Source organism: Nyctibius grandis, chromosome 4 (genome assembly GCF_013368605.1).
Source record: "Nyctibius grandis isolate bNycGra1 chromosome 4, bNycGra1.pri, whole genome shotgun sequence".
Lineage (NCBI taxonomy): Eukaryota > Metazoa > Chordata > Aves > Nyctibiiformes > Nyctibiidae > Nyctibius > Nyctibius grandis.
This window is the reverse complement of record NC_090661.1, coordinates 104,622,494-104,638,557: the sequence shown is the minus strand read 5'-3', so window position 1 is coordinate 104,638,557 and position 16,064 is coordinate 104,622,494. Positions and strand designations below refer to the sequence as shown.

The 16,064-nt window shown below is 46.5% G+C and overlaps 1 protein-coding gene across 18 annotated transcripts in view; it reads right to left on the bottom strand.

Moving 5' to 3' along the window:
• Positions 1-13,478: 13,478 nt before the first annotated feature.
• Positions 13,479-16,064, bottom strand: part of JAKMIP3 (Janus kinase and microtubule interacting protein 3) — a 31,668-nt gene continuing 29,082 nt past the window's right edge. For 15 of the 18 annotated variants that reach the window (XM_068398045.1, XM_068398042.1, XM_068398048.1 and 12 more), the window contains 3 exons: positions 14,897-15,100; positions 14,480-14,545; positions 13,479-13,529 (listed from right to left, as the gene is read on the bottom strand). In XM_068398045.1, coding sequence (XP_068254146.1) covers positions 13,479-13,529; positions 14,480-14,545; positions 14,897-15,100 — 321 coding nt within the window. The remainder of the gene's footprint in view (positions 13,530-14,479; positions 14,546-14,896; positions 15,101-16,064) is intronic. The other 3 variants (XM_068398047.1, XM_068398050.1, XM_068398058.1) reach the window with 1 other exon arrangement.

Sequence of the window (16,064 nt, the reverse complement as noted above, 5' to 3'; positions counted from 1 at the left end):
TTGAAGGACGTCGGGGGGATTTATAAACCATGCTTACAGGTGACTGGAGTGGCTGGCAGCCCCTGGCGTAGGGCTGTTAGACACGCAGGACCCAGAGGTAAGAAGGCAGCAGATGAGATCTGGCACAGCTCGTCTCACGGACGAAGGGTGGCACCGGCTCCAGAAGGGCTCCGTGCCACGGCCAAGGGCTCATCGTGCAAACTCATCGTACAGACCCCAGCGGGACCCAACGCAAAGTGGCTGAGAATGGAGTGAAACCACTTGTGTGGAAATTAAGGAGCACGTTTGTGTAAATTTCCTGTCTGCATTCGTGAGAAAGAAACAGTTCTGAAAACAACCTTCGAGCCTTTTTTTTCTTTCCTATGTACATATCTTTTTACATACAAATATTAACATATACATAAGCATAATCCCTTATTTACACATGTCCCTGTCCTGTACAATTAGCTTTTTAATTAAAAAAAAAAAAAAGAAAGTCTAATGAATGGGATAAACGGAACTGAAATTCCAGACACGTGTACACAACGTGCAAAAGTGTGGCCTGAGGAAATGGCCGTGAAACGGATCCAAGCCACTCCCAGCTCACCCTCCCCTGGCCATGGGGCCACATCCTCAGCCCTTCCTGGCACGGGCGATGCCAGCGTGGCACATCCCTCCACATCACCTCACCTACAGTCTGCAGTTCTTCTGAGTAAATAAACTATTATAAGTATTTAAGCAGAAGTCAAAATGGACATTTAGGATTTAACAATGTTTTAAGCATGAAACGCAGAAGTAAAAATGTAGCTCCTCACTGTAATCCCAGTATTGGTGTCTGCATCTGGTAGAATTGGAATTTGTTGCATTATTTTTATAATATAATCATGTGCTGATATCAAACCCCACAACCTTTGACTTAAAACGCCGTATTACTGCAGGACAAACGTAACACTTCTCTGAACAACTGATTTTCTTACATTTCTGTAGTTTAGCTCCCTTTGCTGTTTACACTGTCTGGTTTCAAACAGATGATTGATGTACAAGATGGAGAGTTTTTAGAATTTCAGTATCAAGGGATGCTCTTCATAGCTTTATAAACACCACACAAGTCTTGGAAGCGGTGCCGGTACCTACAGAATAACAAACACAGGGATTAACTAGGACTGGGATCCTCTCCCCAGCACAGTTCTTAGTCCCAAGCACTACACCATTTCCTTTCCATGGGGTTTGCTACGTTGGGTTAAGCAGCTCTCAATTAAGCCTACAGCTGGAGTAGGCTTATCCAGTTGCCGTTTTCTCCTCAAAAAAAAAAGATAACTTATTAAATGTTAAATGTACTGTCTTCTCTAGGCTGTACCATACATTATATTATCCATTTTTCTTTAGCAATACCCCGTAGTAGTTTTTAGGTAACACTCAGAACACAATGATGATAATGATGGATTTAAGATTCTGTTTTAGGTGTAACGGACAGAGAAAGGAGTTGTGTCGTGGAGAGGACGAGGTAATAACCCGCGGAGCCACATTCGACCTCCTCAAGTGAGGAGAGACGGCACGAAAGGACATCGCGCCCACAGGTGGGCAGGGCACTGCCTTCAAGCTGGCCCATCCCTTTGTCTGCTCCGTTCCTGGACCGTTCTTCATCATTTCCTACCTTACACTTTGCTACAAGACCAGCGTTGGGCAGAAGGGGAATTTCTAGGGCAAACAGACGAAGCGCAGAACAGTTCACAGAATCACAGAATCACTCAGGTTGGAAGAGCCCTCTGGGCTCATCGAGTCCAACCACTGCCCTGACACCACCATGGCAACTAGACCAGGGCACTAAGTGCCATGTCCAGGCTTTTCTTAAACCCCTCCAGAGATGGTGACTCCACCACCTCCCTGGGCAGCCCCTTCCAATGGCTAATGACCCTTGCTGAGAAGAAATGCTTCCTAATGTCCAACCTGACCCTCCCCTGGCCAAGCTTGAGGCTGTGTCCTCTTGTCCTATCACTAGTTGCCTGGGAGAAGAGGCCGACTCCCACTTCACTACAACCTCCCTTCAGGTAGTTGTAGACTGCACTAAGGTCACCTCGGAGCCTCCTCTTCTCCAGGCTAAACACCCCCAGCTCCCTCAGCCGTTCCTCGTAGGTCAGACCCTCCAGACCCTTCCCCAGCTTGGTCGCCCTCCTCTGCACTCGCTCCAACACCTCAACATCTCTCAGTTCAGGCAATGACTAGGAAGGAAGAGACGCCCCATTGACCATTCCCCATTGGCCTCCAGACAGGGCTGCGCTGAGCACACGTGGAAGAGAAAACCTCAAGGATTTTAATAAGCAATCCCTAAACAGACACAGAGAAATCAAGAGTAAATAACAGTGAATTTTACAGATGTCACTTCGTTTTTGTCGCTCCGAAGAGCAGCCAGGGAGGCAGCGCCGGGCAGGGCGGGGAAGTCACAGCGCGTTTCCGTGAAGGCAAAGGACGGTGCTGGGCGCTCGCTGCGGATCACGTCCGCTGCCACTCCAAACGTCGCTTAAATGCTGTCTGGGGCACTGCCTGCAGGGCTCACGTTCGCTTGTTCTAAAAGGAACACAGTTACCATTCTCTCACCATGCAATCTTCCGCCAAAGAGGATTTTTTCTTTCAGAAAGCTGTAAAAATGGGACAAAAGGAGGATTTAAAGAATGGTAGTGGATGGAGCTCTAGTGTTTGTGCACCTGAGCGTTCACTGCCGGTGAAAAACTGCAGCTTCACCGACAGAGAACCATCCAGAAATGCCATTTATCAAAGATGATGGGTAAAATTTCACATGGAAAAGGAATGATGGCCTTCATTAGCCTGTTATTGTGCACAGCCTCTCACCAAGATAGAGACATAGAGATATTTATTTACAAACAGCACTTAAGGGGATTTGCCAGAGTGTGTTTGGACACACCACGCTGAGCTGTAAATCCCATTTGCACGCTCCTGCCTGTCGCAGGAGACGGTCAGGGAGCCACAGAAAGGCACCTCCACACAAAGGCAGGGATTCAACTTGCTGAGTTAACACTGCAATGTCTTACTCTGCGTACGTTAAGCAGAGTTAGTAATCAATTGGAACACGAGGGCAAGTTTAAATTGGCTGAAAATGTGAAATAATATTCGCTTGAGCACCCCAGCAATGCGCAGTGAATGTCACCGGGAGGTGACACGGGGTGCCCGCTGCCCCAGCCGGTCCCCTCGGCGGCTGTCTTGCTGAAAGGCCAAAGACACAGTGAATTTGGGGACTGAAATAGTCATTTCTAGCCCAGAGGTGCTCTGCTTAGGGCCGAACTGCCAGGGATTAGGAGGATGAACCCGAGTTGGTTCCTTCCATGCCCAGCACCCGCCAGCTCAACGCCTTTCCTGAGGGCTCGCACCAGAGGCTTCCTCTTCATGTTCCCCTTCCTCTCCCACTAGATCCACGTGCACGAGTACATCATGGCATGTTCCAGCCCTCTTCTTACACATGCAGATAACCCATTGGTAACCACTGCATGGGAGGGAGGAGGTCGTAGAAGACAGGAGGGTAAGAAATCACGAGCAGAATGAAATATTGAGGGGGTTTATTTCACCATTTCAAATAGGAAAAAAAAAGTGGCCCTTTGGTTCGAGTAGGTTGCCAGACGAGTGGTTGAAGACCACTCATGCCATTTCCTCGGTTAATTCTCTGCTGAGCTAAAATAAAGTCTCTGCAAAAATTCAGATGGTTCTGCAGAAGCATCATCCTGCCTAAAGCTAAAAAAAAAGGGGCTCCCGGCGGTGAGCACCGGGGCTGGCTGCATCCAAGGCCACGTGCAAGAGGCTTGTCAGAGAATCATACAATAATGTGGGTTGGAAGGGACCTTTGAAGGCACCAGTACCAGTTACTAGCCCCAAGAATCTCAGTTATCAGCAGTCTTTTACTGTCCACTTGTTACTAAATTCTTAATTTTTACTTGATTTTGGCACTTAAGAATTAAGAGCACTTTTCTGCAAGTAAATCCATCTATGGTGTATTTTGTTCCTGACCATACTGGTTTGGAAAATTATGTTTTTTTTTCCCCCCTTAAAATAGACAAATACACCAACTGAAGGGAAATTACCCGACATTATCCGTTTATGTTGATAAACCCTGTGAACATATGCTACGCAAAAGAACTATTCATGACCATAAAAGCATTTCAATTCATAAATATTTATAGGACTGGAATCTGAAACGCTGCTCCTGGGGCCCCGCTGGAGCTTTGCAGCATCTTCCCGGGGCTGGGGGGAGCCGTCAGGGCGGGTTGGGGCTGTCAGGCATCGCCTCCCTAACGCGAGCTGTGCCCTGACCTAGATCCAGCGGAGCCGCCTCCCATCACAGGCTCTGCTGAGATTGTGCCTAACGAGGGGTGCCTGATTTTTAACCATTTCTCCCCTTTTCCTCACAATTTTATCCCACACACAGCCCCCCAGGCAGGGCACAGCTGGGTTTCCGAAGCGCGGCGCGGGATGCCGGGGGCTCCCGCAGCACGGCTGGGCTCACCCATCTGTCCTTCTTGGGAATCCGACACGGATACGCCACAAACTGCTGCTCCAGGGCAGAGCAGTGCTGGTCCTGTGGTGCTTACTAACAGGGGTTTTAAAAGCTGATTCCTTCCATTACAAATGATTTATTTGGGATAAAATCTTTGGAAGCGAACTGGATACTATTAATTTGACACACACATATATATATATGTGCATAGAAGAAATCTGTAGCATTTTCTTTCCACGTTGGATTTTGAAGCAGTGTGTAACAGAGAACAGGAAGATTTATAATTAAAACTATTTGGTGACTCCTACACCATCCAAAAAGCAGCACACGACAGCCTGGCTTTGGTTCTCGTACTCGCACCAGGAGAGGTCACGTTTAATCTATCTGTTTTAATCACACAGTGCTTTCAGAATAATGGCTGATTCTGCACTGAAAACTCTTTGTTTTGCCCTTTAGAAACCTGGTTTATGTTAATTGCTGGTATCATCCTCTAATCATCGGGGGTATTTCCTCTGGGCAAACGCAGGCTGCCACCTTGGCCCATACGACCCTTGCAATTATCCACGATAAGTGTGGATTATCGAGGCAGCACGGGAGGGCACACGTCTGAGGTGAAGAAAACGGTGTTGTAGTGGGTCTGTTAGGCAGTTACACAGATCGGTTACTCAAAAATGCCAGGTGAGAGAGGCTGAAACAAGCCTCTTCAAGACCACAGAGCTGACGGTAACAGCAAAATTCATAATCAACAAGCTCAATTTTTTAAAATTTTGCAGCATATGGTGCTTACGAGTCAATTTGTAGTACGTTTACGTACACTTTTGGTAAATGATGTTAGGATGCTTTTTAAAAAGACAAACCTCTTAGAAGCCAGTCATTATGGTGTTGGAAACTATGGTATGATAGCTATAACATATATTTACACGTTGTGCTATATAGAAAATGTTAGATAATATCACTATTTGTTACGTACCCAGAAAACATAAATAGCATCAATTTGTTTTCCAACTAAAGAAAATAATTTCAAATATTTGTCTTCTATATTTGCAATAATGTGGATTTTAAAAACTTTCTTAACGCTTAACCCTTAGAGAAATCTCTATTTGTTATATATAAGGAGGAAGTTCATGGCTGGATTCCCTTACGCAGCTCGTGCATCCGTCTGCTGCCCTGGCTGGAGACGCCTACGAGTAAATAACAATTTGCACAGGGAGGGTTTCAAGGCGGTGGGGAACTAGTGAAGCCATAAATGCAGAGCTAGCACAGCAAATGCAGGCTGACACCCCGGCCAGGGCTCGGGCTGCTCCCGGGGCAAAGGCAGCCCAAGGGCGAGAGGCCAGGGCCAGACGTCAGCCCCCATCTCAGCCCTGGCGAGGAGCCCCGGGGCTCTCCGGGTTGAAGGCAGCTGCTTCGTCTGGCTGGAACGTGGCTGTCTTTCCTAGAGGACCTCTTCACGGCAGTGCTTGGGAGACATAGCTACAATTAACGCTCAGAAATCTGTTAAATTATGGATTTACAGCCTTCAGGATTCTACATCCCCTCTCTTGGTACAATCAGCGTAGGTTGACATGGGTTGCTTTGAGAAGAGGCGGCTCAGAGGTGACCTTAGTGCAGTCTACAACTACCTGAAGGGAGGTTGTAGCGCAGTGGGAGTCGGCCTCTTCTCCCAGGCAACCAGCGATAGGACAAGAGGACACAGCCTCAAGCTTGGCCAGGGGAGGTTCAGGCTGGACATCAGGAAGCATTTCTTCTCAGCAAGGGTCATTAGCCATTGGAAGGGGCTGCCCAGGGAGGTGGTGGAGTCACCATCTCTGGAGGGGTTTAAGGAAAGACTGGACATGGCCCTGGTCTAGTTGCCATGGTGGTGTCAGGGCAATGGTTGGACTCGATGATCCCAGAGGGCTCTTCCAACCTCATTGATTCTGTGATTCTGTGAATATTTCACAGCCCTCTTGCCTTCGTGACCATCACAGCATTGCTAATGCATGCTGGTATCTCCTTGACAGCCGTTCTGACACTCATTTCATCAATTTGTTGTACCCCTGGGGTGTGTTCCTGGTTATAACAAGAAGGAAACTGGCCATTGGGGCAATGTGTCTGCAGAGAAAGCCCTTGACACAACAAAATTTCCTACAGCTGCCTCTACAGATCTGCTTGAGGCCGTTACAGGTCTTAGTTTCTCGGCCACGTTCTCCTTTCCCAGGGGAGGTTTATCTGGGATTTCCAACGACGCAGAAGCGCAGACACATCAGCTGTGCAGGATGGGGGGCGGGTGGCAGGTGGGTCGGGGGCTGGCCACAACAACGCACACGGGACACAACACACGCAGGGGAAGCCTCACGTTTGTGCCGCTGTGGAGCAGCAAGAGGTGTCCGGAGACACCCTGCTCCTGCATTCAGCAGAAGAATTCTCTTAGATTTTAGTGGAGCACAGTAACAAACCCTATAAACGGGAGGGTTTTATGGAGGAAACAGCAGCACCCTTAAACCCAAGTTTAAGACTCGATAATACAGCATCCTAATAGCTAATAATGCTAAATAGTCAGTCAAATATTCATTATTCTCACCTAATCATCTAACCAAAAAACTTCAGAATTGTGACTCCAATCCACCTCAAAACAAAACCTTCACAATATGTTTTTATGCTTCCATATACGCACGTTATAACAGCACTGGTAGGGATACAAAACATCCGTGATACGATACTATCCAACAGTTGTACCACTTTTTCAGGCCTATTCTGTGAAATCTTTGTGAATAAAGAGCATGAATTCACAAAAACTTGTGCCTAACAGCACTGCGAACTAGTCAGAAAAAATTAAGTTTAATCTAATTTGCATTTACTCTTAAAATTTTCTTCTCCAGACAATATTTAAGTGTTCTGTTGTGCGTCTCGGCTCTCTGTCAGAAGGAAAGGATGAGGTCTCTGACAGGAACCAAGAGAAGGTTCCTGCTAATGGGTGCTACACTATGCTCAAGAATGCATGTTTTTTCTTCCTTTGCTATTACATATCACCATAATAACTTCCCCAAAGGCTTTGACTTACAGATTAATACTATGCATATATAAATGTATTTGTATATATATGTCAGGGGGTGTGTGTACACGAACACATTAATTTACAAATATAATGTATTTTTTTAAAAAAAGTTCAATTTACAACAGATTTCCCAGCTAATTAATTCTTCAGGCTAATACTGAGTTTGGTACACTATAACAATCTGTGTCCTTGTTATTTACAAGAACTCAGCAAGAATAAAATTAAGGAGAAGAACACTTCAGACAATGACAACTGAAGGTGCTATGCCTGGGAGTACTTTGGAAAATGATTAAATGAATGATTATCTTCAAGAACAGCTCCGTGGACCAGGCTTTTACAACGCAGATCTCAGTTCCATACTGAGTTATGCTGAATGTATCTTTGATTATAATCACTGATTTATTTTTTTTCCCCAGCAAAAACCCTACATTGCTGATACAGAATCCCAGAATCAACCAGGTTGGAAGAGCCCTCTGGGATCATCGAGTCCAACCATTGCCCTGACACCACCATGGCAACTAGACCAGGGCACTAAGTGCCATGGCCAGGCTTTTCTTAAACCCCTCCAGAGATGGTGACTCCACCACCTCCCTGGGCAGCCCCTTCCAATGGCTAATGACCCTTGCTGAGAAGAAATGCTTCCTAATGTCCAACCTGAACCTCCCCTGGCCAAGCTTGAGGCTGTGTCCTCTTGGATACAGGTGTGAAGCAAACGGTCACTGTGGAGCATGTCTAGTCCATGGGGCACGCCAGGAAATGTTTACACTCCGAGAAAGCTCTTTGCTGCTTCTCACAGATCTAAGGACACCCGTCTGGATTCTGCTGTGTATCAGATACCTCTACAACAAAGCAGGAATGTGGGCTGCTTGATGGGAGAGAGGATAACGTAATTGTCCCAGGTACTGCCCTTTCTTACCCTGCCCAGGAAGCACAAGGAAAAGTCAACACCATAACAAACGAGATGTTCTACCTAGCAGGAAAATCTCAGCAGCTCTGCTTCAAATTGTTTTCCCGTGGGAGCTGGTAAAACTGTAAATAGCCGCCTCTGTAAGTGAGCCCTCTCGGTGCTCAGGGAGCTTTCCCAGGTGCGCCTCAAAGCTGCCCTGCGCTGAAGCTCTCCTTGAGCACCAGCGATGCCGTCACTCCTGCCCGAGGACCTCCACCTCCTCTCGTCTGTAAATTCAGACTGACATTGTCAGTTCTGTGCACTGCAGTTGGTAACAAGCCCTGAAACACTAAAGCAGAAATACTGTGCAACGAGACACCCTACGCTTTGGTATAAACTGACGATTATTAATCTGCCAGAAATCACTTTATTGTTACTAAGCCAAATTCTGCTCTTTACTGAGATCAAGGAGGTTACACAAGATTTACATCGCAGTAAAAATGAGCAGCCTTGGAGTCAATTCCTCTGCACCTTCCTGGGAATGCCCTTTGCCCAACTGGAGTCTTCTTGACAGCTTGAATTTCCCCTACACAGGTCACTTTAAACAAAGATGTTTTGGGTCATCCTGCACAGCAAAGACTTGCTAATTAGTATTCTCATCATGTAGCTCATTAGCCTTCTCTCCGTACCCCTGTGAAGAAAGCCATTTACAATCCCTCTCAAAATGCATGAATAGATACATACACACAGAAGGCAGCTGAGAGAACGTTACAGGAAGATTTAAGCTCCAGTAACTTATTGTCTCCCCTGTGGATCATTCCTGGAGAAATGTGCTGCTGACCTTAAAGAAACCCAACCTCCTCTGACAACTACAGCGCACCGAGGAAAGAGCAAGTTGGTGATGGGATCAACGCATAAAGGAATTTAAAGAAAAATAATTATCTACAAACCAAACAGGTTCACGTGGACAGATCCAGCGCTGGTGTAGAAGAAGGTGACCCGTGTGAGGGCTCTGTAGGTGTTTGCCGGGAGGAATGCCACCCGCCCTACTGCGGTGCCCACTCACACGTACTGTCCACAGATAAATAAAAGATCAAATTCTCCACATTTGAAATCAGTATTTCTAATTGCTGCCTGCAGTCGGAAATATGCTGTGTATTCTTTCTTAAAAACATTAAGGCTGCTTCTAAAAAGAGTTTGTACTGATGTAAGAAACACAAGGGCTAGAGGATCTGAAAATATGTGGGTTACTGTCTGAACTTGTTGTCCATGATGAGCCCAAAGCTGGTCTGCTGCTGGTCAACATCCCTGACAGCGCTGGGGGATCTCCCCAGGTCCTGGAGAACGTGCTGCTCCGCAGGCGCCAATTAAACATGGCAATCATCTTTTGGACTGAGGTCTTCTCTCCGTCCTTCTACCACTGAAAACTTGTAAATAACCTGCTTTTAATATTAATATTTTCAATGTTTTAATTAAGATTAAAAAAATAAGACTGTAATTACAGTACTATCCTCTTATCACCAGCAGGTTGTGCTTACGGAAACCTGGGCTTCAGCAAGTCGTGTCTCCTTTTTTTGGACCCCCCCCCACCCCGAGACGTCTATATGTGCTTCAACCCACTACAGAGAACCAGAACTGTATGTTTTTCTAGCCATAACCCACAGCAGCAGAAAGCCAGGTGCATTTAGGTCCAAGTTTTCAGGAAAATGTGCGTTTGCTTTAGCTTAGAGCCTAACACACCTTCATTTGCATATTTCAAAAAGGAGACACTAATTACTGCGTTTATCAGTGAATGGCCCCTGCAGCAGGACCTGCTTCTATGTCTGATGTAAAGAGAAGAAACAGCAGGTTTTTGTGATGGAACAGGAATGTTACAGTTTCCAGGAGAATTCTTTAAAAATGCTACTCCTTTTTATCAGACATTATTTCTTTTGAATAAACAACTATCAAATAGAGCTATAATAATTTTTAAATTATTATTAAAATAAGCTAATTGGGAAAAAGACTACAAATTTTGGGATGCTCAAGCCCTTCTTTGAATGTAAAAGCTAACACCAAGGAAAATTTCTCTTAGTTTAACTGGTCAAATCTAACCCTGAGCACAGATTACCTCAGCGAGCACCATGTAGGACAAAATTTCTAAGACTTCTCACGTGCATCCCTCTGTACGTAGACACCCTGTGTCTGATTGCTTTGAAAAGCAGTAATTGTACCTAGAGCAGCAAATCCACAACCTGCAGGCAAACACCTTCAGATCTGAGATGTCCAAACTCAGATTTGATAGACGTTCTGCTTAGGAAAAGTATTTGGGGAAAAAAAAAAAAAAGAAAAAAAAAAGAAAACTGATGGGATGAAGCATAGAGAGACAATTCCTCCTTCGGAGCAGAAACAAGCCCTGTGAGCAGGATCAGCCCTGAGAGGTACAAGAAGTTCTGTACAAGTACTGGGACAGCCCCAACAAACCCACAGAGAACAACAGCCTCCCAGCAATGCTCTAAGTGCTCCATTTGCCTGCTGGCTGAGTTATCCTGAGCAGCATCCACAGGAGCGGCTGAATTCTACACCAGGGTGTTATTTTTTTGAGATTTGAGTATTTTCCATCATTTTGGGAGGGATAACAGAGTCCAGCAAGCACTGGTCCTCCTGGGCATGACGGACCCCCCCAGGCTGTGGTAGCAGTGGTTTCTCGCCCGCTGCCTAGCCAGGTTCTCGTGCCCCATCTAACATTCCTGTATTCCTCAATATTCTTAAAAAAAGGCAGTTTCAGACAGTGCTAGGGTGACCGCTGCTGCTGTGCCCACCATGTTTACCAGCCAAGTAACCCATTACCAGCATAAATCAGAAAAAAGTGAAGTTGTGAATTAAAATACTTTTCTGAATACTATTTGTTTTTTCAATCCAAAAACTATTTCCATCTACTGCATTTAAAATATATATTTTTTAAAAGTAGCACGATTGCTTGCTGTGCATACAAATTTGAGAGTGTATTTCATGACATCCCTAGTAATTTTTTAAGAGTGACCACTGATCTAAAAACATAAAGTTAGCATTTGTGATTATATCACACTGAAAATCAACACCTGAATTACTAAAGTAAACCAGAGATAAATAAATCATGTTTACGTAAAGACTTTGGTAACTTTTACATTTTCTCTGTGTTTCAGAAGCGTTCTAACCTGAGCAAGAGAGACTAAAGCCACGTAAAGGAAGTTACACAGTGCATATAATCGTACAATAAATGGGTTTCCACTTGATCAGTCCACCTTACCTGCCAGGAGCTCTGGTTTTCGTCCTGCCTCGTGCCTCTAAGGGACGGGCAGCTCCTCCACCGCACCCTGCGCCTCGGGGACCTTCGTCGCTCTTGGGAGCTTGCCCTTGGCCTTCCCCGACAGCCCCGGGTCTGTGTGCTCGGCTGCAGTTCCCAGGTGGTGAATTTCTGTGGGATTTCTTCTGGATTTTCCCTCCTTCACCCGTTTTTCTGGAGGATCCACTTTCCTTCCTGCTCCTGCGCCAGCCTCCCGGGCTCGGGCTCTGGTACTTGTGCTCCCTCGCCTCAAGGTGATAAAATCTTGTGGTCCCTCTGCCGCCTCCCCCAGCCCAGAGCATGCGGCTCAGGGGTAACGGGTTTTCCATTCACTCTTTTCCAGTTGAACTTTTCTTGCTGGGACAATGTTAAGTCTTTTGTCATCATTCAGCGACAGCAAATTATAAATTATCGTGCCGTTTTCCTCATCGTGCTGTGGGCCGTGGTCTACTGCACACTCCCCCAAAAATCACAACTCGATTTCTTGAAGGGTTCAAACACAGCTTCACGTTTTTCCCTAAAACTGGGCTTGCAGGATACCCAACAACCACTAGACATACCCTGTGTTATGACAAAATACGTTGGAAGAAACCACTTCATTTTCATTCCCATTTGTGTTTTCGTGAGTGACTGCTCTGGAACTGTTCCCAAAATCTCCTCTCAAGATAGACTTTTAAATAAATGTGAATAACAAATATCAATGCGTGACATATAAAACAGGACACGGTCACTTCTACAGAGAAGCAATTTACTACCTGCTTAGCAGGGAACCAAAATATATTCAGTTTATCTGAATTAGTATATGCTGCTCCTTTCGTACAGCTGAGAGCTCTTGCAAGCAGCAGAGCCAGGACTCTGGGAAGGAGCCTGTGGCTGTAGGAGAAGGAGGGGGTTTTTGGCTTTCTTTTGTCAGCTTAGTTCTAGCTTTTCAAAACGCTCAGTCAGAGGTTTCGGTGGTGCAGACGCCTCCTGGGTGGGAATTTCCACGTAGCCCAGTTCTGTGTCAGTCTGAAAGGGTCAGAAAGATTGCATCTTCCATGGCCAGCAGCAAAATATGAGAGATATTTGGGGGTTCTGAAAGGGCAATGTCTCTTTTTCTGTCTTGGAAGCAGTGCTGTCTTCCTGTTGGCAACAGCAGAAGCAATTCTACCTTCCTCAGTAGGCTGAAACAAGAAGAAGATATAAAAACATGGATCAAAAAGAAGTCTATCTGGGCAAAAATAGCATGCATGAAATTCCTGTAAGGTTTGTATTTATAACTATCTGTTTGAGTTGTACAACTGACAAAAAAGGATTTGTGCTGTATCCTTTTGACTTTGATGACTAACAAGGAATGTTACTGTCAATGCCATCCACGATGGGGTAATCTCTACCATCTCTGGAAGCACAGACTGGCATTTTATCTCCCACTTACATGGGCACAAAGGCAGGGCTGGGCAATGTCTAGGGCCCTAAGGCAGGATGCTGGGAGAAACACAGAGTTATAAATGACGTGTCCCCTCCCAAACCATTCTGGTTTTTTAGTTTGAAGACAGGACAAGCCAAAGCAAGGGGTTTAATCCAGCTATGAGTGTGTGAGACAGCCCAGCTGTGCAGACAGAAGGAGCAGTGGCCTTAGAGATTGCCACTTTGGGGTTAACTGGGGCAGCCAGGAGACCCCCCCAATCCTGCTGAAGCAGAGCAGCAAGGGGAAGCCTCTGATGCTTTACAAGAAGAAGAGGGAAGACCAGAGGTGACCCAAGGGCTTACCTTTTGCGTGTGGCCTGAAGGACTATGACCAAAGAATGAAAGCTAAAGAGAAAAATAAAAACAAAAATAAAAACTGAAAAGGGGAGGGAGGAGAGGAAAAAAAGGAAGAGAAGAATGAGAATAAGAGTTTACAGTGTGTTTAGCTGAGAAACAAGACGTGGTTACAGATAGAGTGCAACAAAACTCTCAGTTGAGAAGAAATATAAAGTGTGAAGTAAGTTCCGAGGGCTTGGGGCTCGGCTGGGCTCAGCCAGAGCCCAGCAACCCTTGGACTGACGTGAGTCCAAATTGAGGAGGAGCCCAGCCCAGTCGCAGCCAAGGGCTCAGGAAAAGAGGGGAGGAAAAAAACTTGCTGAATTCTTCTGATACCTCAAAAAAAACCCCAACCCAAACCCACACCACTAAGGTTTGGAATTACTCTCAGGTAAAAGTGCAGCTCAGCCCCTGCTGTACCTGAACAAGTTCTCCCATGGCAATTTCACTAGCAATGGCTGGTTTCAGATGAGGGTAATTTTAGGGTAAAATTCAACAGTTGTGGCTTGGACAAAGAAAGCTCGATGACATTAACCACGGTGATGGTGACTGCTGTGGCTGCAGGCGAGGAGAGGAGAGGAGAGGGAACCTCCTCATTCCCTCTGGGGAAGGCAAGTCAGTGCAGCTGCACGTGCAGATGCTGGAGACAGGAGGAGAAAAGATCCCGGGCTCCTTCCCCAGCGCCTCACCCCTCTGCCATCCAGCAGTGCTCCATCACCCCCTTCGCAGGGCAGAGGGACCCCCCATCCCTGCTGAGTCCTGGGTTTTGGACTTTACTGAAGGAGAACAGAAGGAAAGACTCAAATGAAGCTGGTAACCTTTCCTTCTCGGAGGGATTAATGCAAATGCAAAATGGTTTCCTGGAGTGCTCTCACATCAGCTCACTGCACTAACAAACACAGACTTTTATAAGATTGTTTTCTTAGCCAAGATGAAATGAACATATGGTCATGTGCACATACAACAGCTGTTTCATCTGCATTACCTTACCTTTTCCTCTAACTCTTTTATTTGTCTTTTTTGGCCTTCAATTCTTTCTTCTAGCTCTTTAATTCTCTGTCAGATTTCAAATAAAAACATATTTATTAACCAACCAAATACAGATGTACCCAGAAGACGCATTATTTTTTTGAGATATAAATTGTATGTGCTGTGCTTCTAAAAAAAATAAACTGGGTTTGGAGCTGTAGATGAGTCCTCCATGAATGTCACTGTGCATGACAAAATCATCAAAATCAAAATGCCCTCTTTGCAGGGGTTATCTGAGGCAAATCAGAGCCTGGCCCCAGGACCAGCCCTCTCTGGTACAGCTCCACGAGGAGAGGCTGGTGCTCACAAGTTCATTACATTTCGGTCTGAGGGACTGGCCCACCCCACATCTCGCCATGCCCAGGCACCAGTGCCTACCTGCTGGGCGTGTTGGATGAGCTCCATCCTCTCCCGCAGGATTTGGGCGTCCCTCTCCCGGAGCTCGCTCATGACCTGCCGCTTCCATTGCTCTACGGCGCTCTTCAGCTTCTCTTTCTCCTCTTCTGAAAGAAGTTCGGAAATTTTGGCTCCAGCTTCTTGCTGCAGGGCATCATAGAGCATGGCTTCTAATTCCAGAATTTGCTAATCAAAAACAATATAAGGCTGTCAGCTTGGCCTTGGCTCTGGTCGGGTGAGGATTTTGTGAGGAACTGAAAGTCCCACCCTGGTGAGGTAACAGGAGCAGCGGAGGGGTTGTGTGCTGAGCCTCCCGCACAGGACAGTGCAGAAACCCCAGCCCAGGGGGAAACCACCTCAGGCTGCTTTTGTGCTGCGGGGCTCTGAGCAGCACTGGGACTGGGACAGCCCCCGGGCCCAGCCCAGCGTGCCTCTTGAGAAGTGTGTGGGTGTCAGCTTCTCCTTTCTGGAGAAAAGGAGGAGAAGAAAAGGAGAGAGAGAGGGAGAAGGACGAGGAGGAGAAGGGGGAGAGAGAGGGAGAAGGACGAGAGAGGGGAGAGAGAGAAGGGGGAGAGGGGGGAGAGGGGGGAGAGGGGAAGGAGGAGAAGGAAGAAGGAGAGGGAGAAGGAGAGGGAGAAGGAGAGGGAGAAGGAGAGGGAGAAGGAGAGGGAAAGGGAGAGGGAAAGGGAGAGGGAAAGGGAGAGGGAAAGGGAGAGGGAAAGGGAGAGGGAAAGGGAGAGGGAAAGGGAGAGGGAAAGGGAGAGGGAAAGGGAGAGGGAAAGGGAGAGGGAAAGGGAGAGGGAAAGGGAGAAGGAAAGGGAGAAGGAAAGGGAGAAGGAAAGGGAGAAGGAGAAGAAAAAGGAAAAGGAGAAGGAGAAGGAAAAGGGATTCATAAGAGACTCGTGTTGTGAGTTACAGATATTTTTTAAATGTAATGTTCAGTCTCTCAGTTAACCTTTTGCTGCTATTCTGTCAGCAGCAGCAGAGGATACAGCACCAGCTCATACTCCTGCCAGAAAGGAATGAATCCCTGTTGTGTGCTTACAGCACTTCGTACCAACTAGCTTACAATGCCTCGTGTGAAGGCTGCCAGCTCCAAGAGGCTTTATGCTCAAGAAAAACATATCTGGTAGCTGGGCTCTGTTCCTGC